The sequence below is a fragment of the Sus scrofa genome, chromosome 9 (genome assembly GCF_054392235.1).
Source record: "Sus scrofa isolate SSC_HxYL_T2T_F1_AM1 chromosome 9, Sscrofa_HxYL_maternal_Yorkshire_Landrace_v2.0, whole genome shotgun sequence".
Lineage (NCBI taxonomy): Eukaryota > Metazoa > Chordata > Mammalia > Artiodactyla > Suidae > Sus > Sus scrofa.
In genome coordinates, this window is record NC_139391.1 from 95,760,704 (window position 1) to 95,786,050 (window position 25,347).

General features: G+C 40.3%; 1 protein-coding gene across 27 annotated transcripts in view; it reads right to left on the reverse strand.

Annotated features, from left to right (window-relative positions):
* RAPGEF5 (Rap guanine nucleotide exchange factor 5) overlaps nucleotides 1-25,347 on the reverse strand; it is a 434,425-nt gene that overhangs the window by 124,429 nt on the left and 284,649 nt on the right. For all 27 annotated transcript variants that reach the window (XR_014816836.1, XR_014816835.1, XR_014816834.1 and 24 more), the window contains one exon: nucleotides 24,946-24,994. Coding sequence is in view for 16 of the 27 variants with exons in the window: in XM_084978468.1 (XP_084834594.1) it covers nucleotides 24,946-24,994 (49 nt within the window). In the remaining 11 variants the exon portion in view is untranslated. The remainder of the gene's footprint in view (nucleotides 1-24,945; nucleotides 24,995-25,347) is intronic.

Sequence of the window (25,347 nt, forward strand, 5' to 3'; positions counted from 1 at the left end):
TTCTGGCAGGTGAATGAGGTGCAGGAAAAAGGCAGTCAAGGTGGAGAATCAGCCTAAACAGACCTAGGGTGGAGAAAAGAACAAGATCTGAGGTGGGACCAAAGAATAGAACAATGTCAAGAAATGCTAAAAAAAAAAAAAAAAAAAAAAAAAACCAACAGAACAAGGCTGGGAAGAGTTAGTTGGGCTCGGATGTTAGGCTGAGAAACTTGGAGATGATCTAGCAGGAAGTAAGGTGATGTAAGCAAAAGAAATAGCACCAACATTACACTATATATGTACAGCACTCAAGCTCTTCCTGGATTCTAGACACAGCCTCTTCATGTGGATTAATCCATTTAATCTTCTCCATACCCCTCTGGAAGAGGGACTGGCAAGGATGGATTGAAGTGTGTGGCCACTATGGGCAGGTTAATAATTTACTCTTTATGCCAACATGAGTTAAATATCTATTCAGTATTTTCTTAGTAGGGCTAGTGAGAAACTTAGTTTCTCTTCCTAAAAGGCAAATACTACTTCTTGGAATTTAGCATTTCACTTCTTTTAAATTGTCTCATACGGTCATTTTTTTGGTACACTCTTCATTTTTTCCCACACACAATTTTTCCAATACACTGAGTAAAGAGAGGGGTAAATTGTGTACATGGATAAAATCCTGTCGCCCAAATCCAGCCACACCCCATGCAAGATTTGGCTTCAGAATGATCACTCATTGTCAACCAAAAGCTAGTAAGTCTACAGGTCAGTGGGCTGCCTCAGTGCACCTCTCGTGACCTGTTTATGCTCACTGACAAAGGACTCAATGATACTCAGACCCAGCAAGGAGCACCAACAAATTTCTAGTACACATGACCAATTTGCTTGGCCAAAGCAGAATCCATCTACATTTTAGCAGTTACTGAATTCACTTCATATAGAAATCTGAGTTAAATGAGATCATCTGTCTGTTGTCCCAGTGATGTTACAGGGCAGGCAAATGGTGGGCTTTCTCCTTAATCCGATTCCAAATGCTACTGTGATCATCCCTATTTTACAGGTGATAAAACTGAGGCTGAGTGATGCTAAATAGCTTGCCCAGAATTACACAGGAAGTCAGTGGAGGAGAGAGTTAAGTACCCAGGTCTGACCCTTTATCTGCTCCAATAGGCTATGAAGATTTACATTGTTTAAAATGTATTGAATAGGAGTGAGGCTGAAAACAAAGAAAACAAGTTTCTTTCCAATAGCCTAAACAAGAATTGACTTGAATTTCAAACTAGGATTTCAGTCTCTCTGAAAATTAGAGCCATAATGACATACTTTTTTTTTTTTTTTTTTTTTTGGTCTTTTTAGGGCCCCTCTTGCGGCATATGAAGGTTCCCAGGCTTGGAGTCTAACTGGAGCTACAGCTGCCGGCTTATGCACAGCCACAGCAATGCCAGATCCGAGCCGAATCTGCGACCTACACCACAGCTCACAGCAACGCCAGAGCCATAACCCACTGAGGCCAGGGATCGAACCCACAACTTCAATGTTCCTAGTCGGATTTGTTCCCACTGCGCCACAACGGGAACACTGACATACTTATTTTTATTTTATTTTATTTATTTATTTTTTTTGTCTTTTTTGTTGTTGTTATTATTGTTGCTGTTGCTATTTCTTGGGCCGCTCCCACGGCATATGGAGGTTCCCAGGCTAGGGGTTGAATCGGAGCTGTAGCCACCGGCCTACGCCAGAGCCACAGCAACGCGGGATCCAAGCCGTGTCTGCAACCTACACCACAGCTCAGGGCAACGCCGGATCGTTAACCCACTGAGCAAGGGCAGGGACCGAACCCGCAACCTCATGGTTCCTAGTAGAATTCGTTAACCACTGCGCCACGACGGGAACTCCCTGACATACTTATTTTTAAACACTCCTACATGTTCCCCACTCTCCAACTCTCACCACGCCTCCCAGCCCCCAGATTTATACACAACAGGTAATAATTGTTGCATGAAAAGAAATGCAATGCTTTCACTAACATTTGAATGTAGGTATGCTGATATTCTGGAAAGTCACAGCACTCAGACAACATGATAAATCTGTAATGTGGAAGCTAAAATAGAGGTTGTTGAAAAAAAAACTGCCATCTCTCCCCATTGGGTGCTCACACACTTGGCTGGAGAGAGAGGGAGGGACTCAGGGAGCCTTACAGCCTACAAAGATTTATCCCTGCCCTTAGGCAGAGAGGATTCCATTGCAATTCCGCCTTTGCCTTACAGGCAAAAGGACCCTCCAAATTTCCTCTCCTCCACTTCTTAATAGGTTTTTACCTATTAGGTATTTTCTTTAGAGTAACAGTTAATACACATCCAGCCAGTGGAAAAGTTATTCAACAGGAGAAAATGATAATGTCACCAGAATAAAGTGTATCCTTTAATGAGAGCATGAATATTGCCTCCACTGGCGAGGGTAATAAAGAGCTCATCGGTACTGGAGCCTCAGAGCCTGTGTGGTTGCCCTTCTTATAAGGAAACTGTAGCAGAAATAAACAAGCTTCTTTTTAATGCAAAGATGGCTTGTAGACAATCCAACTAAAATAAAACCTCAATGAAAAATAATCAAGTTAAACTTAGCAACAATTTTTCGAAGACACTGTTGTCCAGAGACAGAAAGCCTTTTGTTTTTTTAAGTGTCTTTCAAGGATTATGTTCTGGTGACAAGAACAGGTTCAGGCTAATCACATGGTAAAAGATACAAGCCGCAATGATGCTCAGACACTGAAAGACATTTGTTCATTTAAAAAGATCCTAGTGCACTCCACTATTCTGTACAGTTTTGCTGAGGAATTAAAATTTCTAAGGATTTATCTCAGGGAGTGAAAGAAAAGTGAGGTCTAAGCCTAACTATGTTCCAACAAGAAGTCTCGTCTTACTCTCTCCCACCCCTAAGAGCCCAGAGGCATGTGCTATTTGCTCCACTTCACAGAATAAGAACTCGAGCATCTGGAAGCTACCACTTCACAGTAAGGGACCGAGTCAGAACTGAACCTGAGAGGCTCTTCATTTGCTAGTGACAGCTACAAAATTCTGCCTCAGGGACTGTAAGCCAGAAAACACAACAGGTCAGATCAACATGGACACTCTTGTTAACGAAGGTTTAGAGCAGACAAGGAACCTACATTCAAAAACAATGTCTATTACAACTTGCTGCTATTCATACAATGCTTATTCTTTTTTATTGTTCCTGATTTACTAGCACTTCTACTGCAGCTGAATCTTCCCATTGATATTCAGTGAAATTCTAAAACATACAGAGAAACCACCAAGAATCCCCTAAAAGTCCCTGTGTTTGCAAATACAAGCAAAGAGACCAAAGGAGCCAATCAGTCATTGGTAAGGGGGCAGAAAAGATGTGAAAAATTTCCTTAACCTTCCTCAAAATCCATTCTGCTACTGAATAGACATCTCTCCAAGGAAGATACACAGATGGCCAGCAAGCACATGAAAAGATGCTCAATATCACTGATTATTAGAGAAATGCAAATCAAAACTACCGTAAGATACCACCTCTCACCAGTCAGAATGGCCATCCTTAATAAGTCCACAAATAACAAGTGCTGGAGGGGTTGTGGAGAAAAGGGAACCCTCCTGCACTGTTGGTGGGAATGTAAGCTGGTACAACCACTATGGAGAACAGTATGGAGGTACCTTAGACATCTATACATAGAACTGCCATATGACCCAGCAATCCCACTCTTGGGCATATATCTGGATAAAACTTTCCTTGAAAAAGACACATGCACCTGCATGTTCACTGCAGCACTATTCACAATAGCCAAGGCATGGAAACAACCCATATGTCCACTGACAGATGACTGGATTAGGAAGATGTGGTGTATATATACACAATGGAATACTACTCAGCCATAAAAAAGAACAAAATAATGCCATTTGCAGCAACATGGATGGAACTAGAGACTCTCATCCTGAGTGAAGTAAGTCAGAGAGAGAAAGACAAATGCCATATGATCCCACTTATATCTGAAATCTAATATATGGCACAAATGAACCTTTCCACAGAAAAGAAAATCATGGACTTGGAGAATAGACTTGTGGCTGCTAAGGAGGAGGGGGAGGGAGTGGAATGGATTGGGAGCTTGGGGTTAATAGATTCGGACTATTGCCTTTGGAATCGATTAGCAATGAGATCCTGCTGTGTAGCACTGGGAACTATGTATAGTCACTTATGATGGAGCATGAAAATGTGAGAAAAAAGAATGTATACATGTATGTGTAACTGGGTCACCATGCTGTACAGTAGAAAATTGACAGAACACTGTAAACCAGCTATAATGAAAAAAATAAAAATCATTATACATAAAAAAAATCCATTCTGCTAGAATTTCAAGAAATTTCCTTTGATTACACATTTGGGGAAAAAATATGGCATCACTCCTACAGTATTTCTACCATATGATCTTTGTCAAATTACTTCAACTCACCAACCTTTAACTTCATTACTTGCAAAACGGGATGATAATAACCACCACACCACAGAGTGGGTGTGTGGAAGAAAGGATGGATGTCAAGTGCTTAATCCAGGACAGCTACTTCATTAAAAAAAATTTTTTTAATTGAAGGTTAGTTGGTTTACAACATTGTGTTAGTTTATTTTAATTTATTTTTTAAGGTTTTATTGGAGCATAGTTGATTAGCAATGGTGTGTCAGTTTCTGGTGTACAAAAAAAGTAATTCAGTTACACATATACATATTCTCTTTTCATATTATTTTCCATTATGGTTTACTACAGAGTTTGAATATAGTTCCCTGTGCTATACAGTAGGATTTTGTTATATATCCATTCTATATATAATAGCTTGCATCTGCTAGTCTCAAATTCCCAATCCACTGCTCCCCCACTCCCCCTTTATGAAGGGTAGTTACTTTATGCTACAAAACACATGTGTGTGGGTTTGGTTGGTGGTTTGTTTTTGGCTATCCTGAGGCACATGGAGCTCCTGGGCCAGGGATCAGATCAAAGCCACAGTTGCAACCTAAGCTGCATTTAACGGATATCTAATTCACTGTGCCAGGCCAGGGATTGAATGCGAGTCCCACGGGCTCCCAAGATGCTGCTAATCTCATCCCATCACAGCAGGTGTTCCATAATGTGTTTTTGATTTTGCATTTTCATCTATGGATGGAATCTATTTTCGAATCAGACCTACCTATGGCTGGGGTCGAATGGAAGAAAAGGAGCATAAAAACAAAGCCAATAATACTTTTATTCCAACCTCCAAGGTAGAATTTTGCAGCAAGAGAGCAAACTTGAAAGGGGAAAATCTGTAGAGACTGCCCCATCTTCTTTTGCACTTCAAGAACCAACTCTGAAAGTCTCAGATCTCAGATCCCCCTCTCTGGGACAGCTAGGCCATAAGTGTGCCCTCCCCGCCAAAAGAGGTGGTCAGGAGGTAATGGGCTAGAAAAGCTCTAGGCTGTCCCCGTGTTGTTGCGAGTGAACTGTGGGAAACAGCAGAGGAAAGAGTCAGCAGAGGCAAAAAGGTCAGAGCAGTGGGCCTGATCCCCTCTGGCTAGGCCTGGGCTCTGAGGCTGAGATTGGTACAAGGTTAAGGGGACACTGAGGTTTACACACAGACTGGGCAGGGCACACAGAGGATCATGCTGTGTAGTCTACCCTAGCCCCTGTGAGCATGAGGGTCATCATGCTCACAGTGGATCGGCAGCAAACAGTAAGGCTAGGGACAGAGCTTATTTCTCTGATGTGCTCTTCTCTCTCTGGTTGGGAAGTTTGCAAAGACTCCAGTTTGTCCATGCCCTGGGGAACAGGGGTCTGGGATGGAGCCCACCCTCACCAAGGGCCTGGGATGGATGGAGCACATAGTGGGGAAGCGATGGGGGTCAGAGTTCCAACAGAAGGCAACATGGGGCTGGAGAGCCAGGAAGGTCCAGAAAGTGATCCAGCCGGGATGGGCTCCTGATGGCAATTGCAAATCCTAGGGCAGCCACAGGCGTGGGCACTTCCGCAGAGATCAGAGAAGCCCCAGGGCCTCATGGGGCTCCAATGACCCTCACATGCCAGAAACTAAGTGGTCCAAGAGTGGAGACTGCAACTAGACCCAGACAGGATCAACGTCCTGAATAAACCATTTACCACACAAAAAAGTTCAAATCAGAAACAGCTGAAATATGGCTCATGGGTAGAACATAGGACTACAGCCCAGTTGCTGAAAATAGAGAACAAATCATTTCCTATCTACGCTTCAGTGTAGTGAATAACTCTGAGAATGCATTACATTATCATTTTTGAGTATTAGTGTAAGTGTTCTAATGGCTCATAAAATAAGATAATCTCGTAGATTACCAGATAAGAAAACCAAGCCAAGATATATGTGGGAAGAAAAAAGGTTTGAAACATCACTGGCTATCAGCTTAAACTATTTTTTCAGGAGTTCCCGTCGTGGCTCAGTGGTTAACGAATCCGACTAGGAACCATGAGGTTGCAGGTTCGGTCCCTGCCCTTGCTCAGTGGGTTAACGATCTGGCGTTGCCATGAGCTGTGGTGTAGGTTGCAGACGCGGCTCGGATCCTGCATTGCTGTGGCTCTGGCGTAGGCCGGGGGGGCTGCAGCTCCGATTCGACCCCTAGCCTGGGAACCTCCATATGCCGCAGGAGCGGCCCTATGAATGGCAAAAGAAAAAAGAAAAAAAAAGAAAACAAACAAACAAAAAAACTATTTTTTCACATTCACGCTGAAGGCCCTGAGCCATATTTCTCTCAAAAAAAGTTTGTGTTCTGATTTTTCATATGAAATTGATAGAACTACAGGTTACTTTATTTGACTTTCTTCTTTAAATATCAAAGTAATGAAAAACATCACTAAAGCAGCCAGGAAAATTCCCTTGGACCACTGACAGAAATGTAATCTTTTGAAGAAATGGTCTATTTGATTACAAGACTAACTCAAAACTAGTTGATTCATGTAGTCCTGATGTTATTAGCAAAATGAAGCAGCTTCAATAACTTGGATTTAGGTACCAATGATAAGGCTGAATCCCACAACCATAGTTAGATTCAGTGATGACTCTGAGAGGACTGGAGGGTGCAAGGTGCCCAGTGTCCAAGTCCACAGCCTAGGTGTGCTACTCTAACACTGAGACTGGATGATGGGACCCCTGCTCCTTCCCTGACCAAACAAGATAGACAGACACTCCCTGGGGCCCATAGGCTGCTGGGACAGGGGGCTCTCATCCAGGGCTACAGACAATCTCCCCTATGCCTCTCACTTGAAAGTGCAAGTTTTCTTATTAATACATGATAAATTTGTGTTTTCTCTACATGATTCCCCTCAGACAGAGGAAAAGAACCTTAGCTCCACCTTCAAAACTATGGTATAGAAATGGGCCTTTTAGACACTTGAAAACAAAACTGAAAATAAAAATGAAGAAAATAGGAACATATAAAAGAAAGATGGCAACTGTATCTGCCATGCTTTTCTCTCTATTGTAGTTAGAGTGGAGGAAAATGGGCAACATTTCTAAAAACTCTATACCTACGGGTATAAAGAAAACCTCAATCTCAAATTTCTCAGTCATTTTCTACCAGAAAACAGTAACATGATAAAATGTAAACTTCCTCCATTATTTTAATAGGTCTTAAAGTGAATGCCTCCTATCATATGTGTGAAATTTTAATACATAGAAGTTAGCCTCTTTTTGGCAAAAGGACAGCCAGACAATCCCTTTAGTTATGTCGACTTGGAATGTGCTCACAGTTTATGAATTTGTGGCTATGGTTCAGGTGCACTTATTTCAAGCCAAGGTTTAATTCACTTCCTCTTTTAATCAGTGGGAAACCCCCACTTCCAAATATCTTCCTGGTAAATTTCATATACAATGTTTGCTTATTCCTGAGTCTGCCCACCAAATAAAGCTTAGTAATAATTCTGTTCATTTACAAAGGTTTTATTGCCAATGCCAAGAGAGCTTTTAATTCTGTTACCATTCCCATGACGAACTTTCCATTCAGGGCAAGAAACACGGAAAACTTGAGGCCTCTGTCCAATAAATAAGTTAGTAGCAAAAGTATACATAACATTTTGATTCCCTCTACCCTACTGGATTGTTAGACTGACACCCTTCAGTAAACACCAGCCCACTCTATGAGATTGCAGATCACACAGACTTTGGAATGTGTCTGTAAAAGCTATAAAAGCATGGCATCTAAATCGCCTAGGATGCCACGAGTGCAGCCCTAAAAAGCAAAAAAAAAAGCAAAAATAAACAAATACATAAAACACTTAGGAGTGAAGGCTCGTTAAAAACTCAGATACCAGGGCCCCCATCTAAACTTAACTGGACAGGGGATGGGGTCAAGCAGGGCAGGAATTAGCAGTATTAGCAAGAGCAGCAGGTAACTGCTAGGGAAATTAAATTTGAGGGCCCCTGCTTTAGAAAAACAAAATTGTATTTAGTTGAGCAATTCTGACGCATCTGTTCAAAAGGAAACTGAGGATTATTTTTATTTGTCTTTTTTTTGCCTTTCCCAGGCTAGGGGTCTAATTGGAGCTATAGCTGCTGGCCTATGCCACAGTCACAGCAACTCAGGATCCGAGCCACCTCTGCAACCTACACCACAGTTCCCGGCAACGCTGGATCCTTAACCCACTGATCGAAGCCAAGGATCGAACCAGCAACCTCATGGTTCCGGAACAGATTCATTAACCACTGAGCGATGACAGGAACCAGGAAACCTAGGATTATTTTTAAAAGTATCTATCCATCTCTGTTTCCTCTTTTCCAGCCAAAAATACTTAGGTTAACAGGTACTGCTGAAGGTGAAGCTGTATGACAGACACAAGCCTTCAGTAACTTTAGAGTCAAAATTTCTATCACCAATGTCATTCCATAAACAGAGCTCAATCACTATAGGCAGTATTAAAACAAAGTATTTTTACAACTTTTGTGACAATTGCAAGTAGCTAGAACCACAATTTGTCTAGCTGCTTACAAAGACAATGTCTGTTTAAAAGATGCTCAAATGTAAAGTATTTATGCGTCAGAAATGGAAAGAACAGTTCATGAAGCAAATTTCACTTTTATAGGAATGGCATCACTTTTTCTGGTAGAATTCGGCTGAACCAAATTGTGTGCTTTGCGTTATATACTATGGCACATTAGTTAACTTATAGTCACGCACACTGTGTCCGTGTCATTTTCAGTTTTACTGAGAACAGCTCCATTTTCATGGCTGTTTATACAATTAGACTTTTAATGTGACGAATGATGGACAATGACTGGGTCATGTGGCCAAGACAAAGATTTCCCTTGAGAGCTCTTACTTGTCAATACAAATGACAGCAGAAAATGTTCCCTGAGTGGGGCGGGGGGAAGAGGGCATTCTCTAGATCTTCAATAAGGAAACAGTCAAAAAAAAAAAAAACTATGGGAAAGAAATTATCAGTAGGCGGTTATTATTCTTACATCCTTAGTAAATAGATAGCAACATATCTTAAGAGAAGTCAAGCTGCTTAGGGTCTGGTACTTTTAGGGCATGGCCTGCAAGCCCAGCATGGAGCCCTAGCATCAACCATAACCAATCTCTTCCTCTTGAGAAAAAAAGAAACTGAGGCTGAGGGAAGCCAATGACTTGCCAGAGTGAACCGGCCAGTCTAAGAGTCAGATTTCCTGACGACATGCCCAGGACTGCTGGACTGTGGTAGCAGGCTGTGTTTACCAGACCACAGAATTTCATAACTTCATACAAACAGCATCTAGCGAGGATTCTTCTTAAATATTTTAGTTCATAAGAGAGCATTTTGGCCATTGATACTATCCATTTAATTATCCAATCATCTTTCTCTTTCACTATTTCCTTAACTATTCTAAGGTTTACTACTTTAAAACATCTCCAAACTGCTTTTATTCTGTACCTTAGGACTATACAAAGAAGCATTAACAATTGTCAAAATGGATTATAGGTCAATCCCTCTCCCGCTCCTCCCCCATGACCCCGCCTCTCCCCCCAAATGTAAACCTTTATTCAAACACACAGAAATAGTCAGATACAGGTTTAGTTTTAAGTGGATGCATGTCCTTTTGGGGCACTTGGTAATTTGCATACTGGCCTCTCGGGCTGGCCTCCAGACACAGGGTGGCATACATCACATGTTCATCTGGGAAGCAGCTCCCAAACCCCAGAAGACCAAGAACAAAGGAGCTGGCAGGCTCTGGAAAGAGCTACCCTGTCAACAGTGTATCAAAGGCACCCATTAGTTGCCTCAATCAGCTAATTAGCTCAACAAATGCAAAACACCTAAATCATTAAAGAAAGTGGCCCTGATTGCATTGCCAGGCTCTGATTTGGTGTCACTAACTCAGTGGGGTGGCAACAGGGTAGTTCCACAGAAAACAAAAAAAGGGTCCACACTGGGGACCTGGAATGGGATGGGTCTTAATTTTTTATGAAAGTTGAACCCTACCAGGAAGTTTCACTGGTGGAAAAAAGGGTACCAGGGAGACCTCTGTGTTTATGCTTTGAAATTTAAATCAATTTAAATATAAATTGCTCTCCTTTTTTGTCATTATGAGAAAGAAATAAAATGTGGGTTTCAGCTCTCTGGTGTGCAAATGGTCATTAACTTTCATTTGACCTTGGGTGCAGAAATAATATTGAATTTATGCACAGGGTACACTCATTATACTCATCTAGTTTCCTCACAGAAAATATGTTCCCAGGAGCTGCAGTGCTAGCAGCCGTTTTTTTTTTTTTTTTTTTCAGCACTCGAAGAGAAAACTTGGTTCTCCCTTTCATGCCTCTTTCCCACCTCCCACCTACCTCTCTGCTCCAGACCTCAGGAAACTGCTCCAAGGGCTGGCCATGGTTAAAAAACCACAGGCCAATACAGGTAGGAATCTGAATGACATAAAATCATTGCCCTGGACCACCCAAGACCAGGGGGCATCAGGGCTCAGTTCTTCTTCCTGGTATCTCACTGCCTAAAATGGGAACAAGCTCCCATTTAGAATGATAAGTACCTATGTCTACTGAGCCTTATAAACAGTACCGACTGCGGATGAAAGCCCCCAGCAGTGGTGGGGTTTTTTTTTTTAGAACAAAGGCCTCTAAACCTTTTATCCTTGAGCACTCTTGGCTGCGTTATTACAATTATTCTCCTTCTTGGCAAATCAGTTCCATTGACTCAGCTAATGGACATGACCACGTGGAAGGATGAAAAAGAAACTCACCTTGCCTCACTTGCTCATTTCCTGAATTCTAAGCAACCCTCAGGGGTAAAGGAGCCCAGCTTCCTATACAGGATACTCTGATCTCTTGCTATTCAGGAGAAACCAGGGCAAAGAGCTACTTTCTTTTACTGTATGTCACTGAATGGTTATTTATCATTTGCACCTAATAGCTCTAATTACAAAAGCCAGTGTCATGGATTTTTTTTTTTAAAGGCAATTTTCTAGGTATCCCAGTGGGAGAGTTAGGAAAAATTTACAAAGCATCTGCTTCTTGCATTTTCAATTGTCCCCTAGGTTTTTTTCAATGCTATTATTTTCTTGATTGTAAGATTTTTACATTTTCAAGCATTCTTTAACTTTGCACTGCACTGAGAATTAAGGTTTCAAGACTCTTATTATGGTTTTATGCCATTAAAAAGAAAAGGTAAATACAACTTGTCAACTGCTGAATTGATCATTGTTCAATAAGAACATGCACTGGTGGGGATGGGATGTGAATGTGCAAAATCCATCAGCGAGCAGGGACAGAAGAACAGTCTCTGGAAATGTTAGAACAAGGAGTTATTATAGCGCCAAAGAAGGGGAGAGAGTTTACAAACTTCAACAATCAGCCTGGTGTTAGGCAAAGCTCTCTCTTCTCAGGAAAACATGCTGGATCATCAATCAACCAGGAAGACCAGAAGGGAGTGCTGATTATTTTAGGGGAAAACACATGCTCCTGCTTTCCTCTTGGCTAACAAATGCACATTCAGTGGGGCTAACAAGACAGTCAGTGTGGGTCTGTGCTGACCAAGAGGGCCAGCTCATCATCCAGGAGGTGGAAGAGAAAAAAAGGACAAAATATAAACCATGTGGAAACAGCAATTCCTTGAGGACAAGGCGCACTCTTTGAGGACAGCCTGGGAAAGACTTGGGAAATTTGGAGTGGTTGAAAATATCACTCAAAATTAAGAGACATGCAAATCAAAACTACAATGAGGTACCATTGTTATTCAACAAATAACAAATGCCGGAGAGGGTGTGGAGAAAAGGTACCTTCCTCCACCCTCCACCGCTAGTGGGAATGTAAATTGGTACAACCGCTATGGAAAACAGTATGGAGGTACCTGAGGAAACTAAATATAGAGCTACCATGTGATCCAGCAATTCTACTGCTGGGCCTATGTCTGGACAAAACTTTCACTGAAAAAGATACAGGAACCCCTATGTTCATAGCAGCACTATTCACAACAGCCAAGACATGGAAATAATCTAAATGTCCATCAACAGACGAATGGATTAAGAAGATGTGATATATATATATATATATATATATATACACACAACACAGTATTATTCAGCCATAAAAAAGACAAGCTAATGCCATTTGCTGCAACATGGACGCATCTAGAGACTCTCATACTAAGTGAAGTAAGCCAGGGGAAAAAAGATGAATACTATATGATATAACTTATTTGTGGAATCTAAAATATGGAACAGATGATCCTATCGAAAAATAACAAACAAACAAAAAGCAGAAACAGATAACAGCCAAGAAGGGCAGACTTGGGGTTCCTGGGTGGGGGGAGCAGTTGGGGAAGGGGAGGGAGTGGGATGGAAGGTCATTCTGGGCTTTTTTTGGATGCAAACTGTTATATTTAGAATGGAAGGGCAATGGGATCCTACTCTGCAACACAGGAAAACGTGTGTGATTGGGTCACTTTGTTGTACAACAGAATGTGACAAAACATTGTAAATCAACTATACTTTAATAATAGTAATAATAATTAAGTAATATCTTAATTGCTTCCAATACAGCTAAGAGACTTTTGCCACTATATAGTACTTTTTAGCTTGAATATTATTAGAGCACTCAGAGATTAGATGCAAAAAACTATTCAAGAGAAAATTACTATAGCTTTTAGTTTTAAGAGCATTGAAACTTTTTCAATAACAAATTAATCACAGTCTGAGACAGTAGTAATTGTACCAGCACATAAGTCTGTTCTGGCTGGCTCTTAACTGTATTATTACCATCTACTCTAAAGTCCCAATTTCTGATGCATTCTCCTATCTCTAAGCAATGCGTTCACAAGAGGATAAAGTCAAACACTGTGCTACACTAAAAGAAGAATGTCAACTAAAAATAAAAAGTAAAAAGTTAAGAGGATCATAAAAGTTGGAGCAATTCCAAAGACTTAGTGGTTATTTTTTTTCTTCTAAATGTGCACAAGCAAAAGCCTTTCTCTGCTGTTAAAAATAATCAGTCGATCTATTTCCACTCCCTTGACAAAGCGACAGGGATGTCTTTTCTTTGGAAAGCTTCTGCCCTGAAAAAGACTATGTCTCTTCCACTGTGTTGAGACCTCCAACCTCACGGCAGAGCCTCCTGTCAACACTGACTTTTCCTCATCTCACAGACTCGTACTTAAGAAGGGGGCCTGAAACTGCTGAGTTCCTACAACATGTTACTGGTGACCAGTGATTGTTATCAACAGTCGATCTTCAAAGCTGGGAATTTAGCCAGGCTGATAAAAGGCCCTCAACTTGTCTGACTGGTCCACTATGACCACCAGATCCAGGGGTTGCTTGTTTGAATATTTTACACACACACAGTTCAGTGTGCAGCAAATAGCATTAACCAGGTTGTTGAAAGCACACACCCATTCAAAAGCCTATTTTAACTCAAGTATAGGATTCAAAGATAATTAAACAAAAGGATCTCTAAGGCTAGGAGAAACAATTTAACTCAGATATAAAACACTGGCTTCTCTCTCATGTTTTCTAGCCTATTTCTAAAGAGCTAAAACTAAACACGATAGGCAAAACCATTTCATACAATCTTGTTATACATATTTTGATATCCCAAAGAAATAGTAAAATATCTCGGTCCAAAAATAACACTTTTTTTTTAAGGGCCACACCCTCATCATAATGGAGGTTCCCAGGCTAGGGGCTGAATTGGAGCTGTAGCCTCTGGCCTATACCACAGCCACAGCAACACCAGAACCAAGCCGCATCTGTGACCTACACCACAGCTTACAGCAACACCGGATCTTTAATCCACTGAGCAAGGCCAGGGATCGACCCTGCATCCTCATGGATATTACTCAGATTCATTTCTGCTGAGCCACGATGGCAACTCCCTAAAATAACACTTTAACCTGAATCCCTGGCTGATTTATTTGAGAAAAGGAAAAAAAAAAAAAAAGTGATGCTAGCTACTACCTGAAAAGTTTGAGTTTTCATTCTCCTCTTTCCCATCTCCAGGAACAAAAGTGGAAAATGGGAAGGTCTTCACAACCACATCCTTCTTCCCCAGAATCCAGAACATCCCCACAAGGGAAGGGGCACAGTGCAATTGAGAAAACCAGAGACTGGGTGTTGGGAAGCCTGGGTGTGCATCCCAGCTGCAGCCTTTCTACCTGGTGTGCTCCCAGGCAGGACACGTCCCCTCTAAATCATGAGACTGGGATAAAACAAACAATTCCTCCTGCGCTGAGCACCCCGCCCAGCAGTCACTTCCTCTCCTGCTGGTTTTCTCTGGGGGGCTGCACCTGACCCAGCCTCAGTCTGTGGGTCTCGTGGGGGCTGAGGTAACCTCTCTGTCTCCCACCACAACCACCTGGCAGCTGCTCCAGAGATGGGCATTTCGGCCTTCCAGCAAGGTCCCCACCAAGGCTTCCATGGCACCTATACCAGGAAGGAAGTTCTCTCTTTCCGCAGAGACTGATTGACTCCACAGATTCCCTGAGTCGACACATTCCCTTTGTGATTTTTCAGTTTGTTTTTCTCTCATTTGTACCTGAATGAAAGATCCCCAAGGTGGTGACTCCATTAAGGATAATGAAGGAAATTAATGGAAATATTCGCTGTTATAATTAAATATTGGAGCTGGAAGGAATCTCTCACGTTACCAATGCTGCGCCAACTCCCTCATGATACAAATTGGAAACACTTTGCTAAGGTCACACAGATAATTAATGGCATAAACAGAGGCAAGAACCCCTTTTGTCTTTTCCAAACAGTAATATCCTAGATACTTAGTTTGACAACACTTAACTAGATATGGCCTAGGCAGAGAGAGTGAAATATCAAAACTGCCAAGGAGGTTTACCAGTATGAGATTTCTGGCTTTCCAGAAACAGAGGCCCACCATGGCACAAATTTCATGTGATCTAAAGATAATGAGAGCTAAATGTGCTTTGGCAGTGGATTTCCTTGCAAAGGGGAAGAAACAGATCTCCCAAGACTCTAACTGGCTAATAATGAGCAGCAGAATAAGCAAGTCAATAACAGAAAAAGAAAGTGCAAGCATATCTATGCTAATTAAAAAAAAAAATCTTGTGAAGCCGTAAGATGCTATTCACGTTCACTAAGGTTAGCATTTAGAGGAGAAAACTGTTTAAAGGCACATCCTAATGGCTTCTTAGAAAATTACAAGAGAATGGATTTTTTCCTAAGCTAGAGCCTTGAATCATTTATATAATCTATTGATTGGCAGTTACTTTTATTTCTGTTCGTATGGTGAGCTGAAACAAAAAACTTTTTGTTTTCATAACCCTTCGTAGTGAGACATAAATCCGGCAGGACCACCTGCGCCCTAATTAATGATTTTACTGTAAGACATAGACATTGGGGTTCTCAATCCCTTCTGTCAAGCCCCAGATATGCCAACTATCATTTTAATACTTTTTTATTAGAAATATACCAGCTTGTTTTTCTTCTTCCTCTTAAAAGTCAAAATAGTTTTTAAAAATGGGCATACACAGAAAGTACCATTCTGCAGTTAAATGCTACTTAATAAAGGCTGTACTTCATAGTTCTTCATTTTATCACCTCCTAACTACTCAGTAATACATTTTCCTTTTTCAGACAGCTATTGACTTATTAATGTTTTTTTTTTAATCTGTGAAACATACAGTGTGATTTTAAAACAGCAGGAACCGTATTTGTCCTTGCTCACCACTGTACCTTCATGCCTTTCAGTGTACATGGCATTGAACAGATTGTCAAAATCTGATAAAGGAATGATGGCAAGATCTATGACTTAGGATCTTGGAGTTTGCCTCTGTTATTTTTCATCTACTCTCAATGCCAACTCAAGCAGTAGGAAGGTAAGTGGAATCAGGTAGGTATCTCCTTATTTCCATAACTGGATTCTTTGAATACTGTAATTTCACCTTGTTGGTTATTTTTGCCCCTAGGTTTTTTCCCACATTTGTTGTAGTTTGGAGGATGTGGGACAGAAAGGTCTTTGTTTTTCTCTAAAATGATCTTCTTCACTCATACTACTTTTCTAATCAGGAAACATTTCATTTTGCCAAGGACAAAATAAGAATGTCAACTATCACTGATATTACTCAACCTATATCCGGATTCTAGCTAATGAAATAGGAGAAGGGGGAAAAAAAGGAAGCTATATGCATTGGTTAAGATAGAGATAAAATAGTCATAAATGAAAGATCCTGTAACTGCACACACAGAAAACCCAAGATAATTTTTTTGGGAGTGGGGGGGCCTGCACCACTGGTATGTAGAAATTAGCGGGCCTGGGATCCAAGAGAAACCCAAGCTGCTTTATTGACAATGCCGGGTCCTTAACTCTCTGCACCACAAGAGAACTCCTGGAAAACCCAAGATAATTTTAAACCAAGCTACTAGAATTCATTCGAGTTCAACACTTTTGCCAGGCACAGAGGAAACAGATCTCATTCAGCAAAAAAAAAAAAAAAAACCAATTAGGGAGTTCCTGTCGTGGCTCAGTGGAAAGGAAACTGACTAGTATATACGAGGCCGTGGGTTCGATCCCTGGCCTCGCTCAGTGGGTTAAGGACCTGGCGTTGTCTCGAGCTGTGGTGTAGGTTGCAGACGCATCTTGGATCTGGTATTCCTGTGGTGGTGATGTAGGCCAGCAGCTACAACTCTGATTTGGCCCCTGGCCTGGGAACTTTCATATGCTGTATGTCCCTAAAAAGTAAAAAATAAAAAACAAAAAACAAAACAAAACACCCAATGAGAAAAAAATAATAGATGTGAATCAACAAACTGATTCTAAAGCCTAAATGGAGAGGAAAAAGACCCAGAATAGCCAGCACAATGTTGAAGGAGAGAAACAAACTTGGAGGACTAACAATATCCAACATCACCACTGATTATCAAGTTACAGTAAAGCAAGCAGTGCAGTATTGGTGAAAAAACAGACCAACAGATCAATGGAACAGAATAGAGAGCCCAGAAATTAACCCACACAAATACAGTCAAGTGATCTCTGCCAAAGGAACAAAGGCAATAAAATGCAACAAAGATAGTCTTTTCAACAAATGGTGCTGGAACAACTGGACATGCACACACAAAAAAATGAACTTAGACATAAATCTTACAGTTTTCACAAAAAGTAACTCAAAACGGGTCAGACACCTAAATGTAATGTAACACCATAGAATGAGAATACAAGTTACAGACTAGAAGAAAATATCTGGAAATACACCCGAAAAAGAACTGGTATCCAAAATATATAAAGAACTCTTAAAACTCAACAATAAGAAAATAAGCAACCTGACTAAAAAATGGGATCAAAGGCCTTAAGAGATAACTCATCAAATAAGCACATGAAAAGATGTTTGACAGCATAGGTCATCAGGGAAATGCAAATTAAAACAACAAAATCTGGAACACTGACAATGACAAACACTGGTGATGATGCACAGCAACAGGAACACTCATTCATTGCTGGTGAGAATATAAAATAGCACAGTCATTTTGGAAGATAGTCTGGTGGCTTCTTACAAAACTAAACATATTCTTACTGTACAATCCAGAAAGCACACTCCTTGCTACTTACCTGAAGTAGGTGAAAACTATGTGTGTAACGTGTGTGATTGAAAACTACACAAAAACTTGCACCCAAATACTTATAGAAGCTTTTTTCATAACTGCCAATACATGGAGTTCCCATTGTGGCTCAGTGGAAATGAACCCGAATAGTATCCATGAGGACACAGGTTCCATCCCTGGCCCTGCTCAGTGGGTTAAGTATCCGGCACTGCCATGAGCTGTGGTGTAGATCGCAGATGCGGTTTGGATCCCACGTCACTGTGGCTGTGGTGTAGGCTGGTAGATACAGCTCTGATTAGACCCCCAGCCTGGCAACTTCCATATGCTGCACCTGTGGCCCTAAAAAAAACTGCCAAAACATGAAAGCAACCCAGATATCCTTCAGTAGGTAAATGGATAATTAACTGTAGTACATCCACACTATGGATTATTATTCAGGGGTAACAAGAAATAAGCTCTTGAGCAATGCAACGATATAAAGGAATCTTAGATGCCTATTGCTGAGTCAAGGAAGCCAATGTGAAAACACTCCATTCTGTACGATTCCAACTATATGACATTCTGGAAAAGGCAAAACTTTGGAGACAGTGACATGATGAATAATTGCCAGGGGATGGGGGGCATCCACAAATTATGGGGTGCACAGGGGTCTTTTAAGCCATGATAGATACATGTTGTTACACATTAGTCAAAACCTATTAAATACATAAAACCAAGAATGAAGCCTAACATAAACTATGGACTTGGGGTGATAATGATGTGTCAGTGTAGGTTCATTGATTATAACAAATGTACCACTCTGTGACCATGGTGGTAAGGGAGGCTGTGCAAGGGGGGAACAGGAGCTATACGGAATCTCTATGTACCTTCTGCTTTGAACTTGAAACTGGTGTAAAAAGTAAAGTTTATTTTTTAAAAATGTGTAATGAAAGACTGAGAGACCACAGGAAGAGATGAGGATAACTTTTTTTAAAAAAGTTAATTTAAAAGAGTAACCAAAACTATAAGGTACCAAAAAACACATCAAGCAAAATAATGTGGAAACCTAGATATCCTAGGTTTGTGAATGCAAACACTTATCTCCAAAGTGTCCATTTATCTAAAGATCTATAAAGGTGACACACTTAAAAAAAAAAGCTCTATAGGGGTTTTCCCGAAACTTGACAAAATAAAACTATGAAGAGAACAGAAAAGTAACAAGAAACTCAGGTTACCATTAAGTTCCCCAAAGTCTTATTATAAAGCATTGGTAACCGAAACAGGACAGTATAATCACAGGAATAAACAGATTAAAGGAATACAGGGACCAGAATTAAATTCAAGCATATATATCAATTTTATATACAATGGACTTAGCATTGTATCCAATGGACACTACTGGACTAACTGGCTTTGCAGAAGGAAAACATAAATTTTTTTTTTTTTGTCTTTTGTCTTTTTGTCTTTTGTTGTTGTTGTTGTTGCTATTTCTTGGGCAGCTCTCGCGGCATATGGAGTTCCCAGGCTAGGGGTTGAATCGGAGCTGTAGCCACCGGCCTATGCCAGAGGCACAGCAACGCAGGATCCGAGCCGCGTCTGCAACCTACACCACAGCTCACGGCAACGCCGGATCGTTAACCCACTGAGCAAGGGCAGGGACCGAACCCGCAACCTCATGGTTCCTAGTCAGATTCGTTAACCACTGCGCCACAACGGGAACTCCATAAATCTTGATTTCTACTGACACCATATACAAAAGTAAATTCCCGATGATTTAAGGTCTTAAACATGAAAAACAAAACTTTAACACTGTCCATACCAAGCTATTGACCTAGCTATTCCATTTTTAGTAACTTATTATTTGAAAATAATTGGAAAAGGGCAAAAAGATATATGTACAAGAATATATCTTCAGGCACTTCTAATATTATTTATTATAGAAAAGTATTCAAAACCTAGACATAGGTTTTAGTTAAAACAAAGAATTAGTTAAATAAGTTGTGGGGTATATGTGGCTCATAAAAACAACACAGAGCTACATTACTGCATGAAAATGAATCCTATGAAAAGTGGATTATTTATGCGATAGTAATCAAGTCTGCAGTACTCGTCAATACCAATGGACGCTGTTCAATGGAACAGAACAGAGAACCCAGAAATATGCCCACACAAATATGCTCCATTTATTTTTGATGCAGGTGCAAAAGCATTTCAATGGAAGAAAGATGGTCTTTTCAATAAATTGTGTTGGAAAAATTGGACATTCATAAACCAAAATAAAAACAAAAAAACTCGACATCCCTTACCTTATATAAAAAGTAACTCAAAGTGCATCATGAACTCAAATGTAAAACATTAAGCTATAAAATCTTTTAAGGAAAAAAAAAGACATAAGAGAAAATATTTGGGATCTGGGTCTAGGCGAAGACTTAATCCAAAGACATGATCCATTTTAAAAGTATTAAAAAGTTGGATTTCACCAAAATTTAAAACTTTTGCTCTGTGAGAGACTTTGATAAGAAAATGAGGAGTTCTCATCATGGCTCAGTGGTTAACGAATCCAACTAGGAACCATAAGCTTGCAGGTTCGATCCCTGGCCTTGCTCAGTGGGTTAAGGATCTGGCGTTGCTGTGAGCTGTGGTGTAGGTCGCAGATGCGGCTTGGTTCTGGTGTTGCTGTGGCGTAGGCCAGAGGCTACAGCTCTGATTAGACCCCTAACCTGGTGTGGCCCTAAAAAGCAAAAAATAAAAATTGGGAGAAACTAATTGCCAACTACATAGCTGACATCTAAGATATCTAAGAATAAAGAAATCTCAAAACTGAACAATTAAAAACAACAAGAATCAAATTAGAAAATGGGCAAAAGACAAAAACAAATATTTCATGAAAGACGACAGCAGATGGCAAATAAACACAGGAAAAGATGTTTAATATTTTTAGCCATTAGGGAAATGCAAATTACTACACACCTATTAGAATGGTTAAAATTTTAAAATAGTGACAATACCAAATACTGGCAAGGATGCAAGAACCTGGATCACCTATACATTGCTGGTGAAAATGTAGAATGGTACAGCCACTATGCAAAACAGTTTAGCAGTTGCATTTTTGTGCAATGACATAGCTCCTAAAAAACAAAGTATGCAATTACTAAACAAGCTAGCAACTGTATTCCTGGGCATTTATTCCAGAGAAATGAAAACTTAGGTCCACACAGAAAGTTGAACATGTAGTTTTATTCATAATGGTCTAAACTGGAAACCCCACCATCCTTCAATGAGTGAATGGTTACATACAGTGTAGTACATTCATATGATGATGGAGTGCTATTCGGCAATAAAGAGGAAAAAGCCATTGATGTACACAACCTGAAAAAAATCTCCAGAGAATTACAGCAAGTGAGAGAGCCACTCCCTTAGAGATTCCATTTATAGAACATTTTTGTAATGACAAAATTATAGAAACAGAGAACAGATTAGTAATTGCAGGGATAAGGAGGGAAAGGGAAGGAAAGTTAGTGTAACCATAAAAGACAGGATTCCTGTGATGATGGGAATCTTCTGTATCAATGTCAATATCCTGGTTGTGATGCCACCCTGGAGTTTTACAGGATGGTACCATGGGTAGGAGCTGGGTAAAGGGAACAGTGAGCTCCTATCACTCCTTACAATTGCACATGAATATACCATTATCACAAAATAAAAGAGCACATGTAAGATGACCCCACCCTTATAAGCCCTGCATATATTATATATTATATATAATATCTACATATTGAGAGAAATGTCTGGAAATACATACAGAAAATAGTATTATTGGTTATTTCTCTTGGTGAGATGATGGGTGATTTTTCAATTTCTTTGTCATACATTCATGTATTACCAAAGTTTTTTTTCAATGAATATGCTAAATACTAATTTAAAAAACGAAGTCGTTTTTATTATGAAAAAGACAAGCGGAGTTCCCGTTGTAGCTCATTGGAAAGGAGCCCGACTAGTATCCATGAGAATGCGGGTTCAATCCCAGGCCTTGCTCAGTGAGTTAAGAACCCGATGTTGCCATGAGCTGTGGTGTAGGTCACAGACATGGCTCAGATCTGGGATTGCTGTGGCTGTGGCGCAGGCTGGCAGCTGCAGCTCTGATTAGACCCCTAGCTGGAGACGTTCCATATACTAAGGGTACAACCCTAAAAAGCAAAAACAAACAAACAAGAAAACAAGTAATACATGCTCATTGTATACACTTTCTTCCAATGAACATTTTACTATATTAAATATTCAAAATATGAATTTAAAAATTGTTTCACATTCCATTACATTATCACTTTTACCATTTCTCTATTATGGGAACTTAAGGGTTGTTTCCAACTAGCATGCTAAGTGAAGTCTGCCATACAATGAGACACCAACATCAAATGCTTTCACTGACATGTGGAATCTGAAAAAAGGACAGACTGAACTTCTTTGCAGAACAGATGCTGACTCACAGACATTGAAAAACTTACGGTCTCTGGAGAAGACAGTTTGGGGGGTAGGGGGGAATGTGCCTGGGCTGTGGGATGGAAATCCTATGAAATTGGATTGTTACGATCATTATACAACTACAGATGTGATAAATTCATTTGAGTAATGAAAAAAAATAAAAATTTAAAAAAGGGTTGTTTCTAATTTCTTTACTGTTAAAAAAAAAAGCAATGAAATAGGTTTCTTCTGCCTGAATCTCCACATGAATCTCTGATTATGCCCAAAGCTAGACCTCCAATGACTGAGTTACTGGATTATAGAGTAATATACTGTAACACATTGAAAAACTGCTTTTCTGAAAAACTATGAATTTCTGTCCCCATCCTTAGTGTCTGTGTGTTTTGCTCTATCCCTGAGAAGTTGCCAGTGTTGTATTCACATTCCAAGCTCCACAGAGGAAATCAGTAAGGAAAACAGACATGTTAATCTCATCGCTATAATAAAGTCAACTTTGCAACAGTCTTTTCCTTTGTGTGTCTCGCTTCCTCCTCTTCATTTCCCTTCGCCTCCAGAAAGTTCACACTTCTTAGCCTGACATCCAAAACCTACCTCTGCTCGCTTCATTCACTTAGCGCCAGCCACTCTCACCTCCTTGCTGTTCCTCAAACACATCAGCCATACCTCTGCCCGAATGCTCTTGTCTTGAGGTCCACACGGCTCCCCCATCACTGACTTCAGGTTTTTGCTCAATTGTGTCCTATCAGGGCCTTCTCAGCCCACCCTGTGTATCAGCAATCCCCTTCTCCAGCCCCATTTCTTTTTATTTGCTCTGTTTTCTTCCAGCAAGCATGTACTGTAAGTTTTTGCCTATTTCCTTAACTTTTTCTGAAACTTAAAAACAAACCAAAAAACTATCCTTCAAGGCACTGCCATCCCAATTCCCAGAGTCCTTTATCTCCTTATGGTTACAGGAACCAATATCAGCTCTCACAATTTATTTCTAATTTTTCCCTCCTATAAACTTTATACTGATGTCCTTTCTCCATCTTGGCCTAAACTTTTGCTAATGTCCATGACCTAATGCTGTTCTCTGAGGAGCCCTATGATCAGGCTGGGCTCTCTGGGTCCAGATGGCTGTTCCCTGAATCTCCTCTCTAATACTTTTTTTTTTTTTTTTTTTCTTCTTAGGGCTGTACCTGAGACATATGGAGGTTCCCAGGCTAGGGGTCTAATCAGAGCTGTAGCCATCAGCCTCCACCACAGCTCGAGGCAACGCCAGATCCTTAACCCGCTGAACAAGGCCAGGGATCGAAGCCGCAACCTCATGATTCCTAGTCGGATTTGTTAACTACTGAGCCATGATGGGAACTCCACTCTCCAGTACCTTTATGGCATCCAGTCTCTGCCTCCTTTACAACAGCCAAATCAACAAAGATATAGTATAAACATAACAAACTAATTCAAACTAAGGGTATGTTTGATTACAAAAGCACCTAAGAGAAAAGCAAATTTTAGAGTTTCGAGCTAGAAAAAGAAAGATGGTAAAATGTACTGTTTCTCTTCTGAAGACATTTCTGTTCCATTTATTTCTTGAAACTTTGGCAGTTCTTGGATTGTGTCATAATGCCTGCATCAGAAAAGCTTTACTTTGGTTTAACACTCTCCAAGAAGTATCTTCCTTCTGTCTGTGGCTCCCTTCAGCATGGACACCTCCTGCTTCTGAACAGCAAAGGATGCCTCTGCCTACGTCCCATGCTCCTCCTTTCAAAGCAAGTTCTTCCTACCTTACTGTGTCTTGGAATTTCAGAAGACCATGGCTTTCTCTCCTCAACATGTATGTGAAAGATCCCCCTCCCTTCCACATATTCCCATCTACAGACTGCTGCTGAAGGTATTCGAAATCAGAGCCATATAAACTCCTATGAAAAATGCTTGCTATTAAATGACATTAAACAATTCAATTATTTTTAGAAAAAATTACTTTGAGATGAAAACTCTGTCTTAAAAAAAAAAAGACCACCTTTATTTATTTTTCTGTCATTATGATAGGGAATGCAAAGTGATTTGCTTTCTTTTGCTGGGTACCTAGATTTTTTTCCCCCATGCTTGCAGGGGACTACAAACACATTTTTAATTTTTAATTTCATTTTTCCTTGAAGTATGAAATATAGCAAGGCAGTGAATTTTAAAGAGCTATATACACACCTTTGCTATTTTGATATAGAAGCAATGATTTTAAAAACAAATGGACTGTACAGCAGAAATGAGCACATTATAACTCAAATATACTCTAATTAAAAAATTTAAAAACAAAAGCAAAGAAAAACAAATGGAGATACTTTTTGCATTCTCTACCAAAGCTTCCTGAGATACATTCAACAGCTCACACAATCACATGACATGTGAAATACCCCCCAAGAATTAGAACCTTCCTCCAGCCCCATGAAAGACTACTTACCAGACTTCTTTGCTTTCAAAGCAATAACAGCTGCTAGCTCTCTCTGCACCTAATAGAATATGAGAGGGAAAAATCAAGTTAGAATAAGAAAAAATGCAGCTATCAAAAGCAGTACTTTTGGGAGTTCCTGTCATGGTTCAGTGGTTAATGAACCTGACTAGCATCCAGAAGGACATGAGTTCGATCCCTGGCCTCAGTGGGTTAAGGATCTGGTGTTGCCATGAGCTGTGCTGTAGGTGGCAGACATGGCTCAGATCCCGTGTTGCTGTGGCTGTGGCATAGGCCCTCGGCTACAGCTCTGATTCAGCCCCTAGCCTGGAAACCCCCATATGCCACTGGTACGGCACTAAAAGACAAAAACAAAACAAAACAAAACAAAAAACAAACAAACAAAAAGCAGTA